This window comes from Belonocnema kinseyi, chromosome 6, assembly GCF_010883055.1.
Source record: "Belonocnema kinseyi isolate 2016_QV_RU_SX_M_011 chromosome 6, B_treatae_v1, whole genome shotgun sequence".
NCBI classification, from domain to species: Eukaryota; Metazoa; Arthropoda; class Insecta; order Hymenoptera; family Cynipidae; genus Belonocnema; species Belonocnema kinseyi.
The window spans coordinates 51,564,045-51,586,872 of NC_046662.1; the positions used below are offsets into that span (position 1 = coordinate 51,564,045).

The 22,828-nt window shown below is 30.2% G+C and overlaps 2 protein-coding genes across 2 annotated transcripts in view; both read right to left on the minus strand.

The window, feature by feature from the left end:
* LOC117175380 (neprilysin-2-like) overlaps positions 1 to 966 on the minus strand; it is a 6,395-nt gene extending 5,429 nt beyond the window's left edge. Inside the window, exon 1 of the mRNA XM_033365089.1 lies at positions 883 to 966. The gene's annotated coding sequence lies outside the window, so the exon portion shown is untranslated. The remainder of the gene's footprint in view (positions 1 to 882) is intronic.
* Positions 967 to 3,955: 2,989 nt separating this feature from the next.
* On the minus strand, positions 3,956 to 20,609 carry LOC117175381 (neprilysin-2-like). Its single transcript, XM_033365090.1, has 6 exons — positions 20,459 to 20,609; positions 9,715 to 9,960; positions 9,423 to 9,634; positions 9,165 to 9,341; positions 4,071 to 4,499; positions 3,956 to 3,967 (listed from the first exon to the last, which is right to left on the minus strand). Exons 1-6 carry the CDS (start codon positions 20,607 to 20,609, stop codon positions 3,956 to 3,958), a joined length of 1,227 nt encoding a protein of 408 aa, XP_033220981.1.
* Between the last annotated feature and the right edge of the window lie 2,219 nt (positions 20,610 to 22,828).

Sequence of the window (22,828 nt, forward strand, 5' to 3'; positions counted from 1 at the left end):
AAATAACATAACCTCAAAATATACGCATATCAAGAGGCGCGCGATCTATTCAAATTATGAGAATCGTCAGCATCGAAATCTGGAAATATTAAAATCCCAATCGCCTCAATTTATTTCAAAGCAGTTAGCTGTTAGCAGATAGATATATAAATAGAATCGACGAAGTGCTCCGACCGGCCATCGTGCATTTTCGAGTTTTCAAATTCAGAAGAGGAAAAATGGGTTGCGCGCGCAACTCAGTCATTTACAGCGTCTCCTACTATATTCACACGGACATAGCCCTGTCATAGTATTGGACCGCATCTCGTTTCAGATCTGGGATCACTGGTCCAACGCCACGGCACGGATTTTTATAAATAAGGTTTGTCAAGGTTTGAGAAAGTTACTTTAACCTAAAAATTGTCTTTTTCTTTTTTCCCAGAGCAGGAAAACTTACTATTTGAATACCCCTCGTAATATGGTTTGATTAAGGATTCAACAATAAGGTGAAAAATTAAACTATTTAGTTAAAAATAAATTTTTTTCAATTCATGTTAAATTTTTTGGCAGAACATTCACTTTGCGGTAAAATATAATATTTTTGAAGTTAAAATTAATCTTTTTGGTTTTAGATGTCACTGTTTGCTCGAGAGTTGAAGTAGTTTCCTAAAATTGCACATTTTTCAGATTCATCTCTTGGGATTAAAATTGAATTTTTGGTGTTGAAAAATCGGGTTTTATGTAGTTATAGATTAATTTTCTTAACATGAAAATTTGAGAAATTATTTCTCCTTATTATTACCATATTTTCGTGAAAACTCACACTTTTTCCCTTGTTTTAATAGAATGTTATCCTTTATCTAATGGCACGACAGAATATATATGAAATTCCAATATACATACTTTGATGCCGCCATCTTTTGCTGTATATTTTTCGTACTGCTGAGTAATGCAAGCAGCTTTCTGAAGAAATTTTTTTGTTGTTCCTGGTGACCACCAATCCCTAAGGTTCCCATTTTGATCATATTTTCTACCTTCGTTATCAAAACCAGTAGTGAGTTTATTTCCAATGACAAACGCACCAATCGCACCGTAGTTCAGGTACTGAGGCCTATCCGGATCGAAGAAAACGTCTTGTAGAATTCCAGCAGGGACATCTATCAAATGGGAATTCATATTATGTATATAAATAAACAATTTGATATCCTACAAAACTTCTATGGCACCGGCCACTTCTATTTTAATAAAAAAACACTATCATAACTAGAAATTCCTAAAATTGTAATTGTTTTCTGTAATATTTACTTTTTTTATTATAATCATAGTATTTGATAGTTTCAATTTATAAAAAAGGATTTTATAATCCAGTCGAAACGGTTTCTAAAATAAAAATGATTATTTCATGAGTACGTAAAGACTTTTGTATGGCTAATGGATCAAACGAAAGGAAAACCCCTAACAATGACTTTACTAAGATAACAAATTAATCAATTCCTTTTTCTAGCTTCTAACTAAAAAAAATCAAAAATTTATTAGTCATTAAGTACTAGAAACTTTAAACTATTTTTTTCCGAAATTTAAACAAGTATTGACGGGAGTCTCTTTAATCACATCTACAAAGTAAAGCTCTTAACGCGAGCCCATTAATATCCAAGGTCTTTCTTTTCAGATGTAGTGTCAGAAAAAAATTTTGTATGAAATAAAGTCTCGAAAAATTATTTTAAAATGCCAAGAATTTTCGATCAAAACTATTCTAGAGTTTTTCAAAAATCTATTAATAAAATAAACCTACAAATTTGGTTTAAATGGTCATCATAATCAGCGCGTGTATCAGTTATAAGATATGCACAAGATACCCATGGCCAATCTGATTTTACGATAGTCTTCCTTAGATTACTGAAAGAATGGTCTAGCCTAAACATGGTAAGATTTGCATTGGCTTGAAATAAATCAGTCGGATTTATTTCCAATGTCCTGTAATATTCGTCGACAGTCTTCACATGGAGAATTTCATCAGGATATCCAACGACGGTTTTTATAGATTTAAGTTTAGCCAAAGCACTCATCCTTGTTTTTTCGTCCATCCAGTCAACCTTAAACAAATAACCCTCCCATATGTTTAAATGAAAAAATTGTTTGTTGTTGAAAAAAAACTTTTCACTTGGAATACGGTGATAAGTAATCCAAGTGAGCAAAAGTAATTACTGAATTAATTTATTATTTATATGATAATATTCTCTTGGAACAATGATAGAATGTTGTGGTTTTCCGAAATTTTAAAATTTTTGTCACCATTTGAGTTATAGTGATGTAATAATTAAAATTAACATTATTTCTTGAAAAAAAGATCCTACTCCTTCTTCACTCTATTAGGAATCCATCTTCACACCTAATGGAGTGAAGAAGGAGTAGGATCTTTTTTTCAAGAAATAATTTCAATTTTAATTGGAAAAAATTATTTTCCATCTAGTCTGATTAAGACTGTGTACTGTCGGTAAGATAACATCCACTGATGATAAAACAGATTCATTTAATGTAACAATTAAGACAGGTTAGCGAATAATTTGTTTGAACAATTTACGATTGTTTATAGCTATTTTCAATGATAGTAATGCTAGCAAATCGCAGCTTTTTCTAAAAGTTTCAACTTTTCTTTGGTTTTTTAGTTATACAAAAAGAATAAATAAACATAAAAGAAAATCATTTTTTAAATAATCTCTTCCTATTGTACACGTCTTCATGAAATAACAAATGATTCATTTACCTTTTATTTCACATTAGACTTTATAGGAATTATCATTTTTACATTAGCCTCCTACTTTAATTTATTATTTTTTTAAAAATCACTATAGAAGTGAGGTTAAAAAACGCAACTTTCTAGAATTTCTTTAGAAGAAGATAGTTATAAACAATAATAAATTGCTCAAACGATTATTTTTGTCAATTTTGATTAATTGTCACCTCAATCTAATTGAAAAGTTGAAAAAATTTGGGAAATTTTGCAAAAAATCGCAACTTTCTAGCATTATTCTAAGACAAGATAATTATAATTAATTAAAAGTAGTTAAAACAATAATGTTTTTTTTACCTTTATACTGGATTTTAAAATTGAAGTGGGCTCGCATTTGGGAAAAGCTTAATTTTTGAAAAAAAAGCAAAAAAATCTATTTCTTATTAACTTTTTCGAAATTGAATATTAATCCTTTGTTAACAAATATTCAAGAAATAATTTCCACCCCATAATAACAATTGAAAATCGCTCACTTCTGACTTTTTATATGAAAGGAAGAGATACTTTTGTTTTTTTAAATATGCTTACACAATTTTGCTTGTATATAATAAATATTTAAATTAACTGCCCCATTAATCCTACAATAATATAATGACCGACATAGTGTACGAGAATTTAATAAAAACTACAATATTTTTCACCTTTCCTATCAAAAGTCAGAAAACGTGTTTATTCACGGTTTAATAAACAATTTTATGCTTAAAAAATATATATTATTTATAAAATTGATTAGGCACGCAATTAGTTATAAAAAGTTCCAGCTTTTCTTGATTTAGCATGAAAACAAAATTAAACGAGTAGAAATTCTTTAAACAATCTGACAATTTTTACATGTGACAATTTTTACAATCATTCCAGAAAATATAAAATTTTCAAGATTTAGTAGAAAAAAATGTAAGCAAATATAAAGTATTTAAATAATCAAAAAATGTGGGTTGGGCCACGTCCTAACATGGACAAATTTAAGGGAAAAAAAAGACTACAAATTTTTCCCGGGTACCTCACAATATAATGGGAAAACACTTTTTTTTTATCACGCCACCCTACTTTTTAGGCAAGAATGAAACCATTTTTATGTATCATAGACGAAAATGTAAAATTTTTTTATTTCGAAGTGTTTGAACAGTCCTAAAAGCCTGTTTGCCCTTCTCACTAGATGAATTCTTTTTTTATTTTTATTATCTTCTATTCTATACTCTAGTCGCAAAAAATTTATTCTTTTATGTCCGTTTTTATGATTTTTGATTCCCTTTTTTCCCGAAAAGTGAGCTTTAGAAATAATTTAATGAAAAAATCTCACCTTTTTTAGCATTTTTGAGAACTGTTGTTCAATATTGACTGCTATTTCTTCTGCACTTTTCTTTGCTTTTGATGAGAAGTATTTACTGGCATACTGAGCACCAGCACTCAAACCTAGAAATCCAGTTGTCATATCGAGGCATTCCTGCTTGGAGAAAGAACCTTGCATTTGAATTTCAAGTACTTTCCAGATGAGGTAATTAGCCAGAACCCTTTTTGAAGTTTTTTTCAACAATGGTCCTAATTTTGCGAAAAAGGAAGGCACGCTTACTTTTATTATTTCATCATCACCAATTACAAACGCCGATTTGAGAATTGTGTTGAAATATTTCTTCCAGGGAACATACGGATATGTTTTTGTGAGGACCTTTAGTGTCATTAGGTTTTCGAGAGCTGCTGGATTGCTCCTTTGTGCCTCACTTATAGTGATCTAGGGTTTTATAATATTTTATAAAGTTCGAGTATTGACTCCCAGGTAACTTTCCAATACTAAATAGTACAATATTTTAATATATTACGACGAAATTAGAAACCTCTTGTAATTTTGCTCCCTTAAGGCGCGTCAAGCGAGTTGGTTACGCTTGATCCACTATACGTCTAAAAGAATGAATTGTTGAACGTAATAGATTTTTACCACATAATCTGAATACCGTTTTGGACAGAGCTTTTTCCGGAAAATGTTCTTATTTTTTTTTAATTGAAAATAACTTTGTTACGGCTGAAACAGGCGGCCCAGCAAATCCGACTTGTGTGAAGCACCTTTAGGGAATCTATTAAAGTTGGAAAGCGAGATTCCATTTTACAACCCCAATTTTAAATATTTTTTTTCAGATTTTTCAGATTATAATTCGATTTGCTGACCAGCGCCGGTTATTGGAAAAAATGTTTTTATTATGTTTAATAATTAATAAAAGAAGATTACACTAGAGAAAGATTGCAGTGACACTCAATGTTAACTGTGTATGGATTCTCACATGAAAATGTTATAATTTTTCAATCAGCTATTTAAAAATATTATATTCGGAATCGCTTTTTCGCAATTTTTCTTAGAATAGTTGATTTGCAACAGTTTATTTTGCCGAAAATTCGTCTGTTGACAATTGAACTGCAGAAATTTTATAAATTTGCAGCAAATTTGTCTCCGAAAAAATTCAATTCATAATTTCAACAGAATATATGAATTTTTACCCCATAACCTAGAAGAATCTTATACTTAAAGAGATAAATTTTCAATGAAAAATGGAATAAATGAATTTTCAGATTAAAAAATTAGTTTTTAACAAAATAATTCATTTTTAGCCAAAAAGAGAAATTTCACACGAAAATGATAAAGTTTTAACCAAAAAAGAATGATTTTTTATTTAAAAATTAATTAAAAATTTAAAAAGACGATTTTTTAAACAAACAAATACATTTTTAACTAAAATGATAAATCTCAAACAAAAATTAATTTGTAACAAAGTAATTCAACTATTAAGTTGTAAAATTCATTAGTTTTCAGCTGCAATTCTTTAAAAGTACACGATTTTAAGTATTCTTTTAAAATATTTTAATTTCACATTACAGCTTAAAATTAATTATTTAACGATGCATTGGTTTTAATGACTTTTTAAAGTATAAAATGTTATTAGAGTTAACACAATTTTAAAATTATTATCTAAATAAATTAATATTATTAATTTAGCGTATCGATATCCAAAAGAATTTCTCTGAAAAATATCAAAAATATGAATCATTATTAAACTTTCAATAAATAATAAAAATTGTAACTACTAATTCAGATTCTCTTTCAAGTAAATCAAAAGAATCAGAATTGAATTCTGCCCCTAATATGGAATATATTAAATTTGAAGATTATCATCTAATTATTATTATTATATAAAGTCATAATCTTTAAAAACAAAATAATAATGAATTTTAATTTAAATAATGTGGATTAGAATAGTAAGGTATAATTATTCATAATATTATCGATAAATTATTTAATAACTATATTATTCTGAAAAATAGAGATAATAAAAAATTGTTTTTATTATAATAAAATTTTATGTTTGATAAAAATCAATAAAAGACAATCTTAGTTTAATAATTAATTTCAAACTTTGCTGTGAAATTAAACAATTTTGAAGGAATACTTAAAATGGTATACTTTTAAAGAATTAGCAGCTGAAAACCAATAAATTTTACAACTTAATATTTGACCCACTTTGTTAAAAATACATTTTTTTGTTTGCTTAAAATTTATCATTTTAGTTGAAAATTTATCTTGTCGGTTAAAAAATCGCTTTAATTAAAAATTAATGAATATTTTGTTGAAAACTAATTTTCAATCTGAAAATTCAAATATTTCGTTTTTGCTTGAAAATTGATATTTTCAAGTATATTTCAAGTATATTTCGAATATAATATTTTTAAATAACTGATTGCAAAATTAGAACATTTTTATGTTTGGTATTTTATTCCTCATTAGGACTCGAAAAGCAAGGCTCGAAAAGCACTCTCGCTCAATCAGCGACGTGAGAGGAAGTCGAGTGGAGAGGGTATTTTTGAAAACAAAACCAACGCGATTCAAATCTGAAATGGTTCCGGAGGATTTGATTAAAATTCTTTTATCTTGCAATTTATAAAATTATAGTGTCAAAATCTGCCAAGTGAGCCACCTATTTTCTGATGGTCGACCTTTTTTGACGTAAATTACTTTATTCGGTTGCCAAGGATAAATGAAAAAACAATTTGAGCTGTTTGGTAAAATTGTAAGTTTTACAAAAGTTATTGTCAATAATTTTTTTTTTGCATAAATTTGGCCATTATTCATTTGCTATCGATTCGTTGGATGTATTTTGCTAATTTTTTAAATGTTAATTGTAAATTGAACATTCTTTCGATACAGCTTCTTTATTTTTGCACTAACCGTAATTTGTTGTAAATATAAACAGTTTATTTAAGCAAAGGAAAATAAATATAACTCCCCTATCTAATTTTTTATTTTTGTTCACAAAATATAAATCTTTGTTTCAGAACGCATTAGATGAAAAAAAAACATGAAAACTCTTTTCGAGTCGCCAGTTATTGCTTTTTTTTCTCGGCACTCAGCGCGCGTCGCCCGTGTCGAGCGTGCCGTGGAAAAGTGGGGCCAAATGAGGTGTCCGTAAACAAATTAACTTTTAGCCCTAGCTATTAGACCGTTTTTTAATTTTTTTTTAAAATTAAAGCTTATGAAATTTCTAACAAAGTTGTCAATGCATATTTAAAAAAAAAAAATTGTTTATTTTTTATTTAACAATGACAATTCATTTAAAGAAAAAAACTACGAAGATGCCATTTTGTGGAAATTTATCCAATTTATGAGAAAGTAGATAGAATTAGAAGGGACACTTGTCTTGAATGATTTCCAGCAGTATCAGATATCAAAAAATGGTTTAATATTTTTATAAATAAATTAATCAACAAAAGTTAGATTTTTAGTGAAAATGATATATACCCAGTGGGAACACAATTTGGCGATGTATTTACGACATCGTTACCACATCTTCACGACAACTTTACGACATCCTATGTCCATGTCGTTTCGTTGTCTTTGCGATATCGTAAAGACATCATCAAATCATACGACTTATTTACGATATCGTAAAGACACCTTAACGATATAGATATAGGATGTCGTAAGGTTGTCGTAACGATGTCGTAACGATGTCGTGAAGACGTCGCAAAATTTTGTGCCCACTGGGTATCAACTTTAGATGCGTGTTTTAAGTGGAAATCTGAAGAAAATTTCTTTTCGATATAACTTATAAATAGAGACCATTTCTTAATTATTTAAACAAATTGTATAAACAAATGTATAAATTCATCATTTTCAAACAGATTTCTTTCGTTTTTACAGAAAGGAAAATAAATATCTTGCTTATAGCTTTATTGTGCAATTCTTTGATTGTAGACAATTAGTGTTCTTTGTTTAAAAAAAAATTAATAAACGAATGCATAATATTGTCATTTTTCAGTAAGAGAAATTAGTTTTTTTTAATCAACTTCAGATATGTAAAAAGTACCTGTTGATATAATACTTGATTAAAAAAATAACTTCTATTAAAAAATTTAAATAAACAAATTGATTGTTTTGCTATTTTTGGACAAATGGATTTCGTTTTTTCAGAGAAATAAATTCCTCATTTCTTGCTATTAGCTCTCTATAGTTTTTTTTATTAATGTCTAACAATTAGTACTTAATAAAACATGCAATAAACAATCGCATAATTTGGCCCTGTTTTAGTAGATAAATTTATTTTCTTTAACACAATCAATTAAATGTGTATGACCAATGGGCCACGGACATGGGCGCGACCGGGGCCACGCACGCCGAGTGCCGTGATAAAAATGCAATAACCTGCGACTCGATAAGAGTTATCATGTTTTTCTTCTTTCATGTAATGGGTTATGAAATAAAAACTGATATTCGATGATCATAAATGAAAAATTATATAGCGAATTTATATTATTTTTTATTTGTTTAATTGAATTGTTTAAATTTTTAACAAATTACGGTTATTGTAAAAATAAAAAATCTGCATAGACAAATTGTCCAGTTTACAATTACCATTTAAAAAATTAGCAAAATGCACCCAACGATTCGATAGCAAATAAATAATTACCAAATTTATGCAGAAAAATGTTATTAACCATAACTTTTGTAAAACCTCGAATTTCACCAAAAATCTCAAATTTTATTTTTTATTTGTCCTTGAACACCGAATAAGGTAATTTCCTTGAAAAAAGCTCGGCCGCGAGATTATATTGGGTCAAATATAAAATATGTTGTTGAACAAAGAAAATATTCTATCGTCCGTAGTCATACCGATAGATTCTTGATCCAATCATATTTTCTCGTGAGATAATGTATACTTTCGAGTTTATATTTTTAAGACATAGTAACAATGATGATGCAGGAATATTACAATTTAGTCTAAAGTGAAATGTTATAAAATATATTTTTTTAAACTTCGAAACTGGTTGTGAATCTAGTGGATGACAAATTTCCTGGAAAGAAATGTGCATTTACCATTTTTTGTAGGTCTATCATAATATAATTACTACTTACACTAGCGAGGCTTATTTCGAAATCGAGAACATCCCTTAATTCTTTTTGAGCTCTAGCTTTATTTGCTCCATATTTTACAGCCGTGTTAACCATAGTATTGAAGTAGTCACTCACGGTCTTGTCTTTGAACCCTTTTATGAAAGCTTCGCGATCAAGAAACATCATTGGTTGGTCGATCTAAAAAAGGTATTTTTTTGCAATTAAAACATTAAATTTGAATTTAAATAATTATTTCTCGCTCTCATAGTAACTACGCACATCCAAAACATTTTTCGTACTATCCTTAAAATCTGTGACTATATCGAAGGTAAAGAAGCCATCAATCATCAATCCCTGTGTCACCATGCCAAGACTTGTCTGTATCCAATCAAATGTTGTCTCTTTCCATGAGTCCCCTTCAAGCATAGGCAAGCCACCTAGATTTTTTAATATGCTCAGAAATTCTTGACGACTATTTTTTTTATTTACACCTATAAAAACAATGAGCAATTAGTATTTTTATACTCAAAATGTTAATTGTGTAAAATGTAGGATTTTAAAATGAGCTCACTCGATTTGAGGCAAGCCTGGTAGAAGTTTTTCGATAGTGTGATGTGTCTTGGTTCATTGTTTTGAACTGGTCCGTCAATGACACCTCTCAGTTGCTTCTCCATTTTAGGTTGCAGGATACTATATCTGTCGACACTCATATTATCTTTGGAAACGACTGCGGTTTTTAAAAAATTACCACAGGCAAATGCATAAAAGTCATTGCACGGTGCTACCTTTGGGTCAATACTCTGCCGGATTGCGTTAGCTAAAAAGTAAGTTTTTAGTTGTAAGATTCAATTCTAGAAAAACAAAATCTAGGATTCGTAACTGTGCAAGAAATAATTGTATTCTCTAGTATATAACAGAATTTGTTCTCATTATATAGAGCGTCAGAAATTTAATGATTATCTAAGTTTATCAAACTCTAAATAGCTCAAAATTTTCAAAGTTCTTCAATTAATATAAAATATTTTTCATATAAATATTAATACTATAAAGACACTCCCTAAAATTGTAGTTATTTAAAAAATATATACTATGAAGAACAAATCTAATTATTAAAAAAATTAATTACTATCTTCCTTATCTAGTTTCGGTTTTTAATTAATACTCTGCTGTTCTAAATATTCAAAAGTAAAGTGTAGGAATATTTGAAATTATGGAGTGTATTAAATTGAAGGACCAAGAGACGAAAAGTTTGAATGTCTCATTCATAAGATAATATTACTTCGAGAGAAAACAATTTTGAAAAGTTAGCGCTTAGACCGTGCTATTCGTGTGGCATCTAATATTTATAAAAAAGGGATTAAATTATACGTTTATGGTGTAATTTCATTTTCAAAAGCAAGTTTTATTAATAATTAAATCTGATAGTTGTAAAAAACTGATATTTATAAATAATTATTCATAGTAAAAAATATTTGCAAGAATATATTAGGTTAAAATTTTTTTTTGTAGCTCATTATGAAATAAAAAATTTCTTTTTAAAAATATTAGTACTGACTCAGTACTTGCCAGAACTAAAATTTATTAAAATAGAGATTTTGTTGTTTTACAGAGTTATTTCAGAAATTCATTTTTAACATAATAGCTTCATGCAAATATTATTTACTTTGGCTAATTATTCTTAAATATAATGCTTTTAGGATTCTCCGATTTGATTAAAAATTAAACTTTCTTTAGAGACCAGAACCAACCAACCAACCAACCAACCAATTTTTTTACCCAACTTTTTTTAATTTAGATGTCATGCAAAAATAAATTTAAAAAAAATGTAAGAGTTGATATTTTATTAAAAAAAAAAAATTTTCATTTTAAGGCCATTAAATTCTCAAGAGCTCGATGCTTCGAATTTTCGTCTCCTCTATTTGTTTATTATAAATTTTTCCGCTTAAAGTATGGAAAAACTGAAATTTTTTACGCTTAAATAACTGGTCAGGAAAACTTTACATTGTCTTAAATGAATGTTTACGGACTCATAGAGTAGAAATAATTCGTTTATTATTTCATTTATTTGTTATCAACAAATTTTATGAACAAATTGACAAATAGTCTTATTATCAGTTAATATTTTTGTTTTTGCCAAAAGTTCTTAATATTAATTTAGGAATGACATTGAATTACAAAACTAGTTTAAAAGTTTATAATAACCATTGTGATGAGCAATAGTTGTGGCAAAATATTAAAATTTAAGATTTTTTTCAAATTATAATTTGCTTCAATCGTCAGAACGACTTCCGGTATTCCTTATAATAAATATTTAATAATATTTGATAAAATATAATTAATAATGTTCGTAAAATTTTCTAAACAAAGAAATGGAATAATTAACAAATTATTTGTATTCTATGAGTCCCTAAACATTCATTTATGACAATCTGAAGTTTACCTAATTAATAATTAAAGCGTAAAAAATTGTTATGTTACTAAATATATAAATTTTTAAACCAGGAGATTATTTTCCTAACAAAAAAAAGAATCCTCCACTTATTACATAATTTTTTAACAAAATAATTGAATTTTCAACCAATAACATAAATTTTCTACAACAAAATGCAAATTTGTAACAAAATAAATTTTCATACCCAAAACTTCAATAGTCACATTTTTAGTTGAGAAAATAATTTTTCAACGACAAAAATTTTTGACTACAAAATATGAATATTTAACAAAAAATAGAATAGACAAATTTTCAGTCAAGAAAATTATTTTTCAACCATTAAGGTTAATTTTCTACAAAAAAAAAAAAAGAATTTACAATCAAAAATAAAACAAATTGTTTACCAAATGGTTTTATTTTTGACAAGAGAGAAGGATTTTTACCCAGCGGGCTCGAAACTTAAACACGTTTTTGAACATCCTGTAGACGCTTTTTGAGCGTAAGATTTAAAGGATGTTTTTAGAACGTCCAAAAACGGAATTAAGAAATTTAATTTGTGCTTCCAAAATTTGTTTTGGTACAAAAAATTTTTTGACAAAGTAGTTAAGTTTTTCCTGAAAATAGTTCAATTTTTAACTAAAAAGATTAATTTTTAACTAAAATAAAGTATCTTCAACCAAAAAATAACTTGAAAATAAATTTTAATCCTCAAGAAAAATGTATACTTTTCAACCAAATAATTAAATTTTTAACTTAGAATAATAATTCTCTACCGAAAAAACTAATAATTTTAAACAAATACATGAAATTTTAACTAAAGAGTTGAATTTGTGACTGAAAGTTTTAAATTTTAAAACAAATTTGTAATCGTTATATCTCGAATTTTCAAATATATTTTTTAAAAAATCAACAAAGTAGTTCAATTTTAGACGAAAATAGTTCAATTTTCAACCAAAAAGATGTATTTTTAACTGCAATATAGAATCTTCAACCAAAAAATGACTTTACAAAAATTTTAATCCTCAAGAGAAAAGTATACTTTTCAACCAATTAATTCGCTACCGAAAAAACTGATTTTTAACAAAATACATGAATTTTCAACTAAATAATTGAATTTGTAACTGAAAGTATGAAATTTAAAATCAAAATTGTAATAGTTACATCTTTAATTATAAATTTTTTTTTAAATCAACAAAATAGTTAAATTTTTGACGAAAATAGTTAAATTTTCAACTAAAAAGATAGATTTCTAACTGAAATAAAAAATCTTCAACCAAAAAATGAATTTAAAAAAGTCTTGTTGCTCAAGAAATTTTTTAACAAAATGATTAAGTTTTTACCCAGAAGATTAATTTTCTACCGGAAAATACCAATTTTTAACAAAATACATGAATTTGGTATTAAGAAGGAGAATTGGTGACGGAAAGTTTCAAATTATCATTCAAAATTAAAATAGTTACATCTTGAATTTTTAAAATTATTTTTAAAAAATTAACAAAATAGTTAAATTTTTCTACAAAAATAGTTTAATTCTCAACTAAAAAGATAAATTTCCAAGCAAGAAATTTAATTTTCAAACAAAAAAGACAAAACTTCAGCAAAATACATGAGTTTTCAACTAGTCGAATTTTCATCCAAAAACATGAATTTCCAACAAAGTACATGACTTTTCAATTAAAACAGATTAATTAAAAAAACTTGAATTTTTAAACATTCAGTTAGGATAAATAAGTGGTTCAGCAGACTACCTGAGGTGCTTTCTCCTCTTAGATTAGTAACCCAAATCATTAAAGAATCCGCCAAAATGTTTATTTATATAATATACCACAATTAGTAAAAATTTTCCTAAATCTTATAACGTAAGTATTAGGTGGAAGAAGAAGAATATTTATTAGTCCATTTGAAAAGAGTTCAAATGTTTCAAAAATTGTCTGCACATTTAAGAAAAAAAGTTTGATCCAAATTAATCCATAAACCCGATTATGACGTCTAAAATAAAATTGAAATATTGGGTCTTTTTCATTTCGGCCTACACATTTCGCAATATTTCAATGCTTAGGAAAAAAATCACCTACCTTCTGGCAACAATCAGTGTAGTTTAATTATTTAAAAAAATTTAGATTTTAGTATAAGTATATGTACCAGCATTTTTACATTGAAGAGTTTGGCACACCTTGCTGTTCTCTTGCTTCACACTTTTCTCTTTTTTCAATGTCCTTGTTTCGAATTTACGCAGAATGCACAAGAGAAAAAGAAAAATTAGAATTCGTAATCTTATCATTTTTCTCAGAAATTTGCAGTATCCTTCATATTTCAATTATCGTCTAACGTATATAGTCTTTTGCTACCTGCTCTTTATATACCAATCTGTGTGTACAAAATCTGAGAAATGACGATGAGTAGGTGAATAATTTACCTTCATTCTGTCACATTCTTCCATAATACATTTGTCCATAGTCATACATAAATAGTGGAGTGGCATACTTTTTTGAAAGTTAAAAATATTTAAAAATAGCTTTGGATTTAATTTTAACATTGAATGCATTGCTTTATGGCCAAAGTAAAGACTATTTGATATGAAGAAATTTGTTGCATACTTATATTCATGATAAAAAATTCGGTTCTAAAATAAATCTTTTTGATATGAAAAAATTGTTTTCCTATTCAACAAAAAATTAATTACAATTAGAGAACAATTTCTTTGACAGCATAGATTAAGTGTGCTACGAAATTATAATTCTTTCATTTTCATATAATTTGTAAATTACACTATGTTGGTTGAGATAATTTATTCACAAGTTTAACTGTAGTTCCTTTCTATTGATTCAATAAAGCATATACTGGGGCTATTTAGGCGGAAATTTCGATACGAATAGTCGTGGAAATTTTTCGTAAAACTAGCCCTTGACGAGCTAGAAATGGGTTAGAATTATTAAAAATGTCGGAATAGCAGGCGGAACTATTTTTAAACACATAATCATACAGTTCGGGAAAACGCTATTTCTACAAAAAATTATTCTATGAAAAATACATTTTATATAATGTATACTGATCATATTTTTTATCCACTCAATAATTTCTACATAAAATATTTCCTACATAGAATGTTATATTTTTTGTACACATCAATTATTTTTATTCGATGAACAAGTTTCCAATTATTTTCTAATAAATTTTGAGTTGTTTGAAAAATTAATATTTGTGAAAACAATTTTTTCTGCCTGTAAAATGTGAAAAGTTATTATGTTTCAGGGTAAATGAAACATTTGATACATTTAAAGAATAAATAATATAATTTGCCCGTGCAGAAATGTTGGCATGGCTCAAGCAGGCCCCAAGCTTGGCAAAATTAGGCCCTGGCCTGGTGATCTAGCCTTGATCGAGCTTGAATGAAATGAAAAATCTGGCCAGGGCCAGGCTCGATCGCCCAGCTTGGCCCAGGTTTAGCCCAGGCCTGGACCTACTTTTGATCGACTTCTTGCCATTCTTTATTTTTTTAATTAAAGGTATAAATTGCGCGAAAAAATTTTCTATTTGAATTGAAGTTGACAACTGAACTTACAAAGGTTTGAAATTTAAAACATTTTCAATCTGAGGCAAATCTTCAAATAGTGGTATTTCATTCCTTAACTCGCCGGTTTCTGTTTCTTCATCATCTGCATTATTAAACCTATGGGTAATTCCACGGAGATTTACCCCCTAAATTTTTTTTGCGTGAAATACTTTTTTTTCGTTCTTTGTTGAAAAATATTTAATACGTATTTTTTTATTTTAATATGATGTACAAAATTCCCGAGAAATAAAATTTTGAAAATTATCCTTTTAAGAAAAGTGATCGTCTTAACTATTTTATAACTGAAAAAGTATTAATAAAAAAAATCTTAAACATTTTATCCAATATGCAGTTGAACCCGAACTTAGAAATGAAGTATACTGAAAAATTGCTCTATTGAAGTTTCATAAATAAATTAGGCATTTTTATAAACAAATAGAGTTTGCTAAAAAAGGGCCTAATTTTTTCACTTTTTTGTAGACTAGTATTCCTAACACATTCCAGAATATACTGTTCAAATTTCAAAGTGGAGAAATGAATAGTTGTTTAATGATAAATTTTTGGCTGAAGCCGTTACACGCACGCACGTTTCAAGCCTGTAACGGTTTCAGCCAAAAATGTATCATTAAATAACTATTCATTCCTCTACTTTGAAATGTTTACAGTATATTCTCGAATGTGTTAGGAATACTACTCCAAAAAAAGTTAAAAAAAATAGGTACTTTTTTTGCAAGCTCTATTTTTTTATAAAATGCCTAATGCATTTATAAAAATCCAATAGAGAACTATTTCAGTATACTTCATTTCGAAGTTCCGGATCAATCACAAGTTAGATAAAATGTTCGAAATTTTTTTGATAAATAATTTTGCAGTTATAGAAAACTTAAGACGGTCACTTCTTTTAAAACGTTAATTTTCAAAAGTCTATTTCTCGGAAATTTTGTACATCATATTGAAATAAAAAAATAATTTTTGTTAATAAAATAAATAAATAAAATAATTTGTTCATTTTCGTCCGTCATAATTAAGTCATAATTAAATATAGGATACTGCTAACTGCTCGATCACTCCGAACTTTTAGAGTGCTTTTTTATTTTATGCAGTTTTATAAATTTAATTTTAATGATAGCCACTTTGTAAAATTTGACACTGGAAACTTGAAAGCAACAAGTAAAAAAAGAGTAGTACTACGCCATCTGGCGTCTATTTTAGGAACTTTCACACTAGCCGGGCCCAAGCTCGAGCCATTGCAAAATTCAAGCTAGGCCCAGACTAGGGGCCCCCAGCCTGGCCCAAATCTGGAAACGGGAAGAAACATGGTGATTTATGCACGAGTGCTAATTAATTAAGTGAATTTCATTTTTTTTCGGCAATTTTGTTCTTTTTATTTATAAAAAGTTATTATTTCCCAGAATTGATTACATAATACACAGCTAACGAATGTTGAATGTAATGTATTTTTTAACGATAGTTTGCCATTATTTAGACAATTTTCATTGGTTAACGCTATTTTTTCGGTAAGTCTTTAACAGTTATTACTCTGTTAAATCGATAACGCATTAAATTAAAAATAAAATTAAACAATTGAAAATTAGTTAAAAGATACTTGGAAAATTGTCTCTTATCAAAGGCAAATGATACATGTTAAAAAAAGTTTTTAAAAATACCATCTTCAGCATGAATTTTACATAATTTACCCTTATGGAAAAGTTTTGGCAAAAAAGTACAAAAAACTAAAACCATTTTTATAGGAATCTAAAAATAAAAACAATTACAATTACTACCGTAATTACAGGAAAGTAGAATTTTTTCCATTATTCTGACGAGTTTTATACATTTTTATTTTATTGTATTTTATTGGATTTTTACTTTTTTAAAAGTTTTTGTTAAACAAGCACAACTACTCAAATTTGAAAATATTTGGAATATTGCGATAAGATAATTTTAAATTAAGATGTATACATGATTTATTTATGCAGGATATATTCTGCATAGAAAATATTTTCTAAATGAAAATATAATAGTACTGAACAATATTAAATTCTGTGCACATACTATGACAGATATACATATAGACCGACAGCCAGACATTCGTGAAAACCTGTTTTTCGGATTCAAGGGGTCTTAAAACGTGTCGACAAATTTAATTTTTTGTATTTTTAATGTTTTTTTATTAATAAAACAAAAACTACGTGTCCTATAAAAAAGTAATTAATAATAAATTTGTAGATATTTTTTGGGACCACAATGTTTGTGTTATCATTTTTTCCCTATCTTCCATACTTTGTCCGCAAAATGCAATTTTTAATTTTGGATTATTTTTTGTGCGCTCAAAATTTGAATTTTCATTTTTTCGAAAAAATTGAAAAAGTTGTTATAATAATCTTGTAGAGCTACCGAAAATTTACATTTTTCTTCTCAAATACTATGAACAACCATACAGAGAATTTTTTAATCATGAAAAAGAGGGCGTTTCCAAAAATTTCAAAATGCGGTCACTCTTAGCATTTTTATCCAAAATGGCTGACTAACGAACTTGGCACTTAGCTTAGGACACTAAAAGAGTGTACCAAAGGCCAACCTAAAAGATTATTTTTTTCAAAAGTAATCGTGCTCACAGATTCAGGGGGTCTCAAAACGTGGACATTTGACAAACACTGGGGGGGGGGGTCCAATTTTATACAAATCGCCTTCTCTGATGAGAATGTCAAAATGATTTTTATATGAACAATTTTTTTAAAGTTCTGTATTTGGTTTTAATTGTAAAAAATAGCATTAAAAACATAACAAAATAAAAAATTTTGAAACCCCACACATGAGAAGAAAAATAAATTAAAAGACAAAAATTGTGATGAGAAAGTGCCTATACAACGGGCATATTTTTTGTTACTATTAATGATCTATCTTGCAAGTTATCCAAAATTATCTGCAATTTTTCTTTATCGGCGAAAGATAATCTTCGTGGTTGAAAACTAATAGGTTGCTGATGTTTCAGTTCAATCGATATTTCAAAATCTGTTTCTGTTTTCTGCGCTTTAAAATTCTCGAGATAATCCGTTTTGTAAACCTCCCAAATTTTCTTTATCGTATCCTCACCGATTTCCGAATTTATCTTTAAGTCTTCGCGATTACTTTCGATTTTATCAATAAAATGTATTTGAGACATCTGGTTTATTTCTAAATGAACTTCATTTAATGTACTATCAACTTGACCGACGTCTCTTTTTAAAATCTCAAGATTTTCTTTAACTATATTAATCGTTATTTCCGCACGCGTCGTGAAATCACGACCTAGTAAGGCAATTGCATGCATCGTTTCATCGGGTACAATATGAAATTTTACATCTAAATTAATACCATGAATTTCAAAATTACGGTGCAATAGACCAAGGAGTTTTAGAGGAGAATCATTAATGCCACTGAACCGATCGTTATTATCCGGAAGGGCTGAGCGCAAAGCATTAGGTACACACGGAGCAAGGACGGAAAAGGATATTACGCATTCACGGTCCGTTTTGCACATAGCAACGAAAAAAAGAACAAGAAATTTACTTTTGTTCGATCCGCGTTCGCGACTCTCGCTAATCCCACTACTTAGGTTGTAGTCCGTGGGGAGAAGGATAAACGAGAAATAATAATAAGCGAACGGGTAGTTTAATAATTACAAGTTTATTCAGTTTACGTGCATACGTTGTTTGCTCAAACCAGACTTGCTCGGCCTTTTCCTCCCGCTCGCTCGCAAGCGCGTTTCGGTGACTGGAAAGGGGAGGGCCTCACGCAAGATAACCAATCAGAGCTTGAGCGCAAAATGAAACTTCCCGGTAACGAGTTTTAGAAGGTTCTTGATTTCTGCTAAAATCCTGTTTCGAGAAGCTTCGAGAAATGTTCATAAAAACTATCTTCTATAAAGGGAAATATAAGTACAGAATTTGCAACATGAGAAATAGCAATAGGGAAATGCTATATGATGCAAACGGGATACTATACGCTTTCAGAGACTATTTTTGTGGACGATTCGGAGATGAAGCTATAAGACTCCACAGTTGCGATGTATAACACGATTCGTTAGAAAACTCAATTGAGAAAGTCTATGTCACTGAGGTTAGCGATATAATTAAGATTTTGAAAATGGTATGGCTGTCGGGGTAGACAGAATTAACGCTGAAATGCTTGAACACGGTGGTGAGTACATACTACATAGACTGTGCAAATTGATAAATTTATATTTTGAGATAGGCGACGTCCCAGACGATTAGAAAAAGCGGTTATCGTACCAATATTCAAAAGAAAGGGAGATAAAAGCGACTGAAATAATAACAGAGGAATCAGCTTATCAAATATACTAAAAAATACTTATTCGTAGGGTAATGAAAACAACATAAGAAAATATTTGGGAAGTGCAAAGTAGGTTTATGCCAGGAAGTTCAGATATGGATCAAATATTTAGCTTAATGCAAATCACAGAAAAAAGTTTAATAGTAGGAACAAAAGTTTTCTGGGCATTTTTTGACCTAGAAAAAGCTTTCGACAAGGTGGATATAAGTATAGATAGAGAATTGAACAAGTTTATAAGTTCGTATACGGTAGCGAGACATGGACATCGGCCCGCCGATTAAATCTGGAAACACCCGCGGCGGTCAAAGCACAAATCAAACGCCACATAGATCAGGGCAAATGCGAACCCTCCAGTAGCCCCTGGGCTTCACCTATCTACATGACCCGCAAAAGTAACTGTCAGTGTTTTCGCATTTGCACGATATTTGGCGAATTTGCAAGGTAAGAACGTGTTTTGACAGCTGGATATCCAAACAGCGTACCAACAAATAACAAACGCAAAAGAGGACATACCAAAAGCAGCAGTCATCACTCCCTTCAGTTTATTCGAGTATGAAGTGATGACGTACGGGCTGCGAAACACCGGGCAGTCGTTCCAAAGGTATGTATTTCAAGCGATGGTGTTAAACCAACCCGCGAAAAAGTGAAAGCAATCATGGACAAATGACAAGCGCGTAATTGCGTAGGACCCGGAAAAAGAGGAAACCTTCAGAAAAGTCAAGAGCGATATTATAAATGTCGTGCTCTCGTCTAACAACTCACTCAACGCGAAAAAACGCCTGGTTACTGACGCCCCAGAAACCGGCATCCGTGCATTTATCGAGCAATTTGTACATGGTGGTTAAAAGCCTCTTGCATTTTCTTCCACAAAACTTTGTCTGGCACAACACAAGCAGAGCGCATATGACACGGAACTTACTGCTGCACATTAAGCCGTCAAATATTTCCGTCACTTTTTAGAGGGCCGCGACTTCGAAATCGCAACTGACCACAAACCGCTTGTATACGCTTTTTTACAAAGCTCCGAAAAAGCTGCACTGCAACAACAAAGACAACTGTCGTATAAATCGCAATTCACAACTTCGATTGAACATCTTCCGGGCGTTGATAACGTAGCGGCTGAAGCATTGTCTCGTGTATACACCATCACACAGTCAGGGGGGTATATGATCCTCCCCGCGGAAATCCGACTATAGGAACTTGCGAAAGCTCAACGAGCTCAGCCAGAACTAATTAAGTTTTGCGTGTCGCATCCGGGGCGCAAATAAAATCGCCGTGTATTGTGACCTGTCTGGCGATACTCTACGTCCTGTAATTCCGACGATTTTCCAGAAAACTGTCTTCAATACGTTTCATCAGTCGTCTCACCCAAGCGTAAATGTAACAAATCGCGTAATGTAACAGAAATACGTAGGGTCATTCATGCACAAGGACATTTCGAGATGGGCAAAATGATGCACAGCCTGCCAGACTATTAGAGTCTTTAATGAAATTAATCGGCTGTCACCAAATCAGAACTACTCCGTACTACTCCGCCTCAAACGGAATTATAGAACAGTTTCACCGCGCGCTCAAAGCGGGAATAATGTGCCACACTCGCCGCGAATGGACGTATTATCAATCGTTATGCTCGGGCTCAGACCCAGTGTTCTATCTTGTGGGTCATCCCTAGCGGGATACCTGTATGGAACGACCCTCCGAATACCGGTGAATTTGTCTTACCCGACGACCGCACCCCCGATCCACGGGCTTATTTAAACGAATTTCGCGCACACATGACACACTTATTTACAACTTGTTCACACGTGTTCCTGCGCATGGGAGAAGCAAGAAAGTCCCTTGAACCACCATATTCCGGACCTCATCGGGCCATCAGGCGAATCTGTGACCGCGTAATTTAAATTGACATTAATGGGTCTGCAAAGCGGGTCTCATTAGAAAATGCAAAACCAGCGCTCGGTCTTTTCGATAACTCTGCGTTGAAAACGCCGGAAGCGGAACCATCGACCTCTGTACCAAAACTAATTATAATTACGACTCATGCAACAAAAGATAGTGAAGCAAAGAATCACCCGTCCAAGAGTCTATCAGCTAATCAAGCGACAACGGACCTCGATGAGATCCGCGAGGTAGTCGACGGAGCACCTGCTCCTTTAGTCTCCCCGTGCCCTTTACATTACTATAATCTTTAAAAATTCAGCTAAGAAACGGGTAACATTCAAGTTATAAGACTGAAAAATCACTAAAATCAACATCTTTAATTGGAAACTATTGAGAAGTAAGATGGACGCAAAACCATGTGACAACTGAAAACCAATAAATTCACTTAATCTAAAGCAAAACATGGTCTTACGGCAGGCGCGACCTAGATAGATTATACACAAATAAAATATTTTTGATAACAAAGTCAATGTAATCTCAGCAATAATATGCACCTCAACTATAGAATTCACCTTATATAGAATTAAGATTGTAAGCGACAACGTAAAGTTTTGCAGGTAGATGCAAAAACAATAGCCACAATTATGCAAAGTTTTTACGCCTTCAAAAATTTTTTCCTTATATCACATGTCGTCGAAAAATAAAAAAAAAATAAAACAATAGAATGCGCAAATAAATTAAGAGGAGTCACGCAGGCATTATAGGTCTAATTTTATCGATAAAAACTACGTGAATGCTAGGAGGGGAGTGTGTGGAGAGTTACCATTTCGCGGTTATGCTCCTGGCCACCAAAGTATTCGATACGCCGGCGCGAGTACTGCTTCCGACCCGTTCGCGGTAACTGAGGCAGGGTCAGGAAGGAATAGTAAGGAGACCCAACTGCCAGTAGGAAGCCCTTTCAAAACTGGCAATAGAAACATTACCGTAAGTGGTAGGCACATTACAAGAAGATCTTAAATTTTCGTGCGCAGGTGCGCAGTTGTCCTCTTCCTATACATAGAAAAGTGTGCGAGTGAGAAAGTTTGTCAAATTGACGCAATCTTAGGCAATTAGATCGATTATATTTTCAATTATACAGGTGTTTTTACGATAAAAAATGTTTGAAAGTGTTAGAAAAAAATAGTATTCTTCATTCCAGCGTACGATTTCAAAAATCATAATGTACTAAAATTTCAAGATTTCATGATCAATCAATTTTATTATAGTCTACACACTTACCACTTTTATAATGCACTCTTTTAACTTTACAAGTCCTAACGCTAAAGTCCTTCTTTTAACCAGATCAATAGACTCTTCAATAATTTAAATAATTAAAACTTGCAATTGAAAAAATTTGTCACCTGCATCAAAACAAATGAACACAACCTCTGTAACTTACGTCAATGTGACAAACTTTCTCATTCGCACACTTTTCCATGTATAGGC

Excerpts from the sequence above, each read along its gene's own strand:
- LOC117175381 (XM_033365090.1), bottom strand. The coding sequence starts at position 20,609 with ATGGTGTATACACGAGACAATGCTTCAGCCGCTACGTTATCAACGCCC. Across the intron at positions 9,961-20,458 it reads TAAAAAAGCGTATACAAGCG|CTAACGCAATCCGGCAGAGT; the intron begins GTTTGTGGTCAG and ends CTTACTTTTTAG. Across the intron at positions 4,500-9,164 it reads TCGAAATAAGCCTCGCTAGT|ATCACTATAAGTGAGGCACA; the intron begins GTAAGTAGTAAT and ends ATAAAACCCTAG.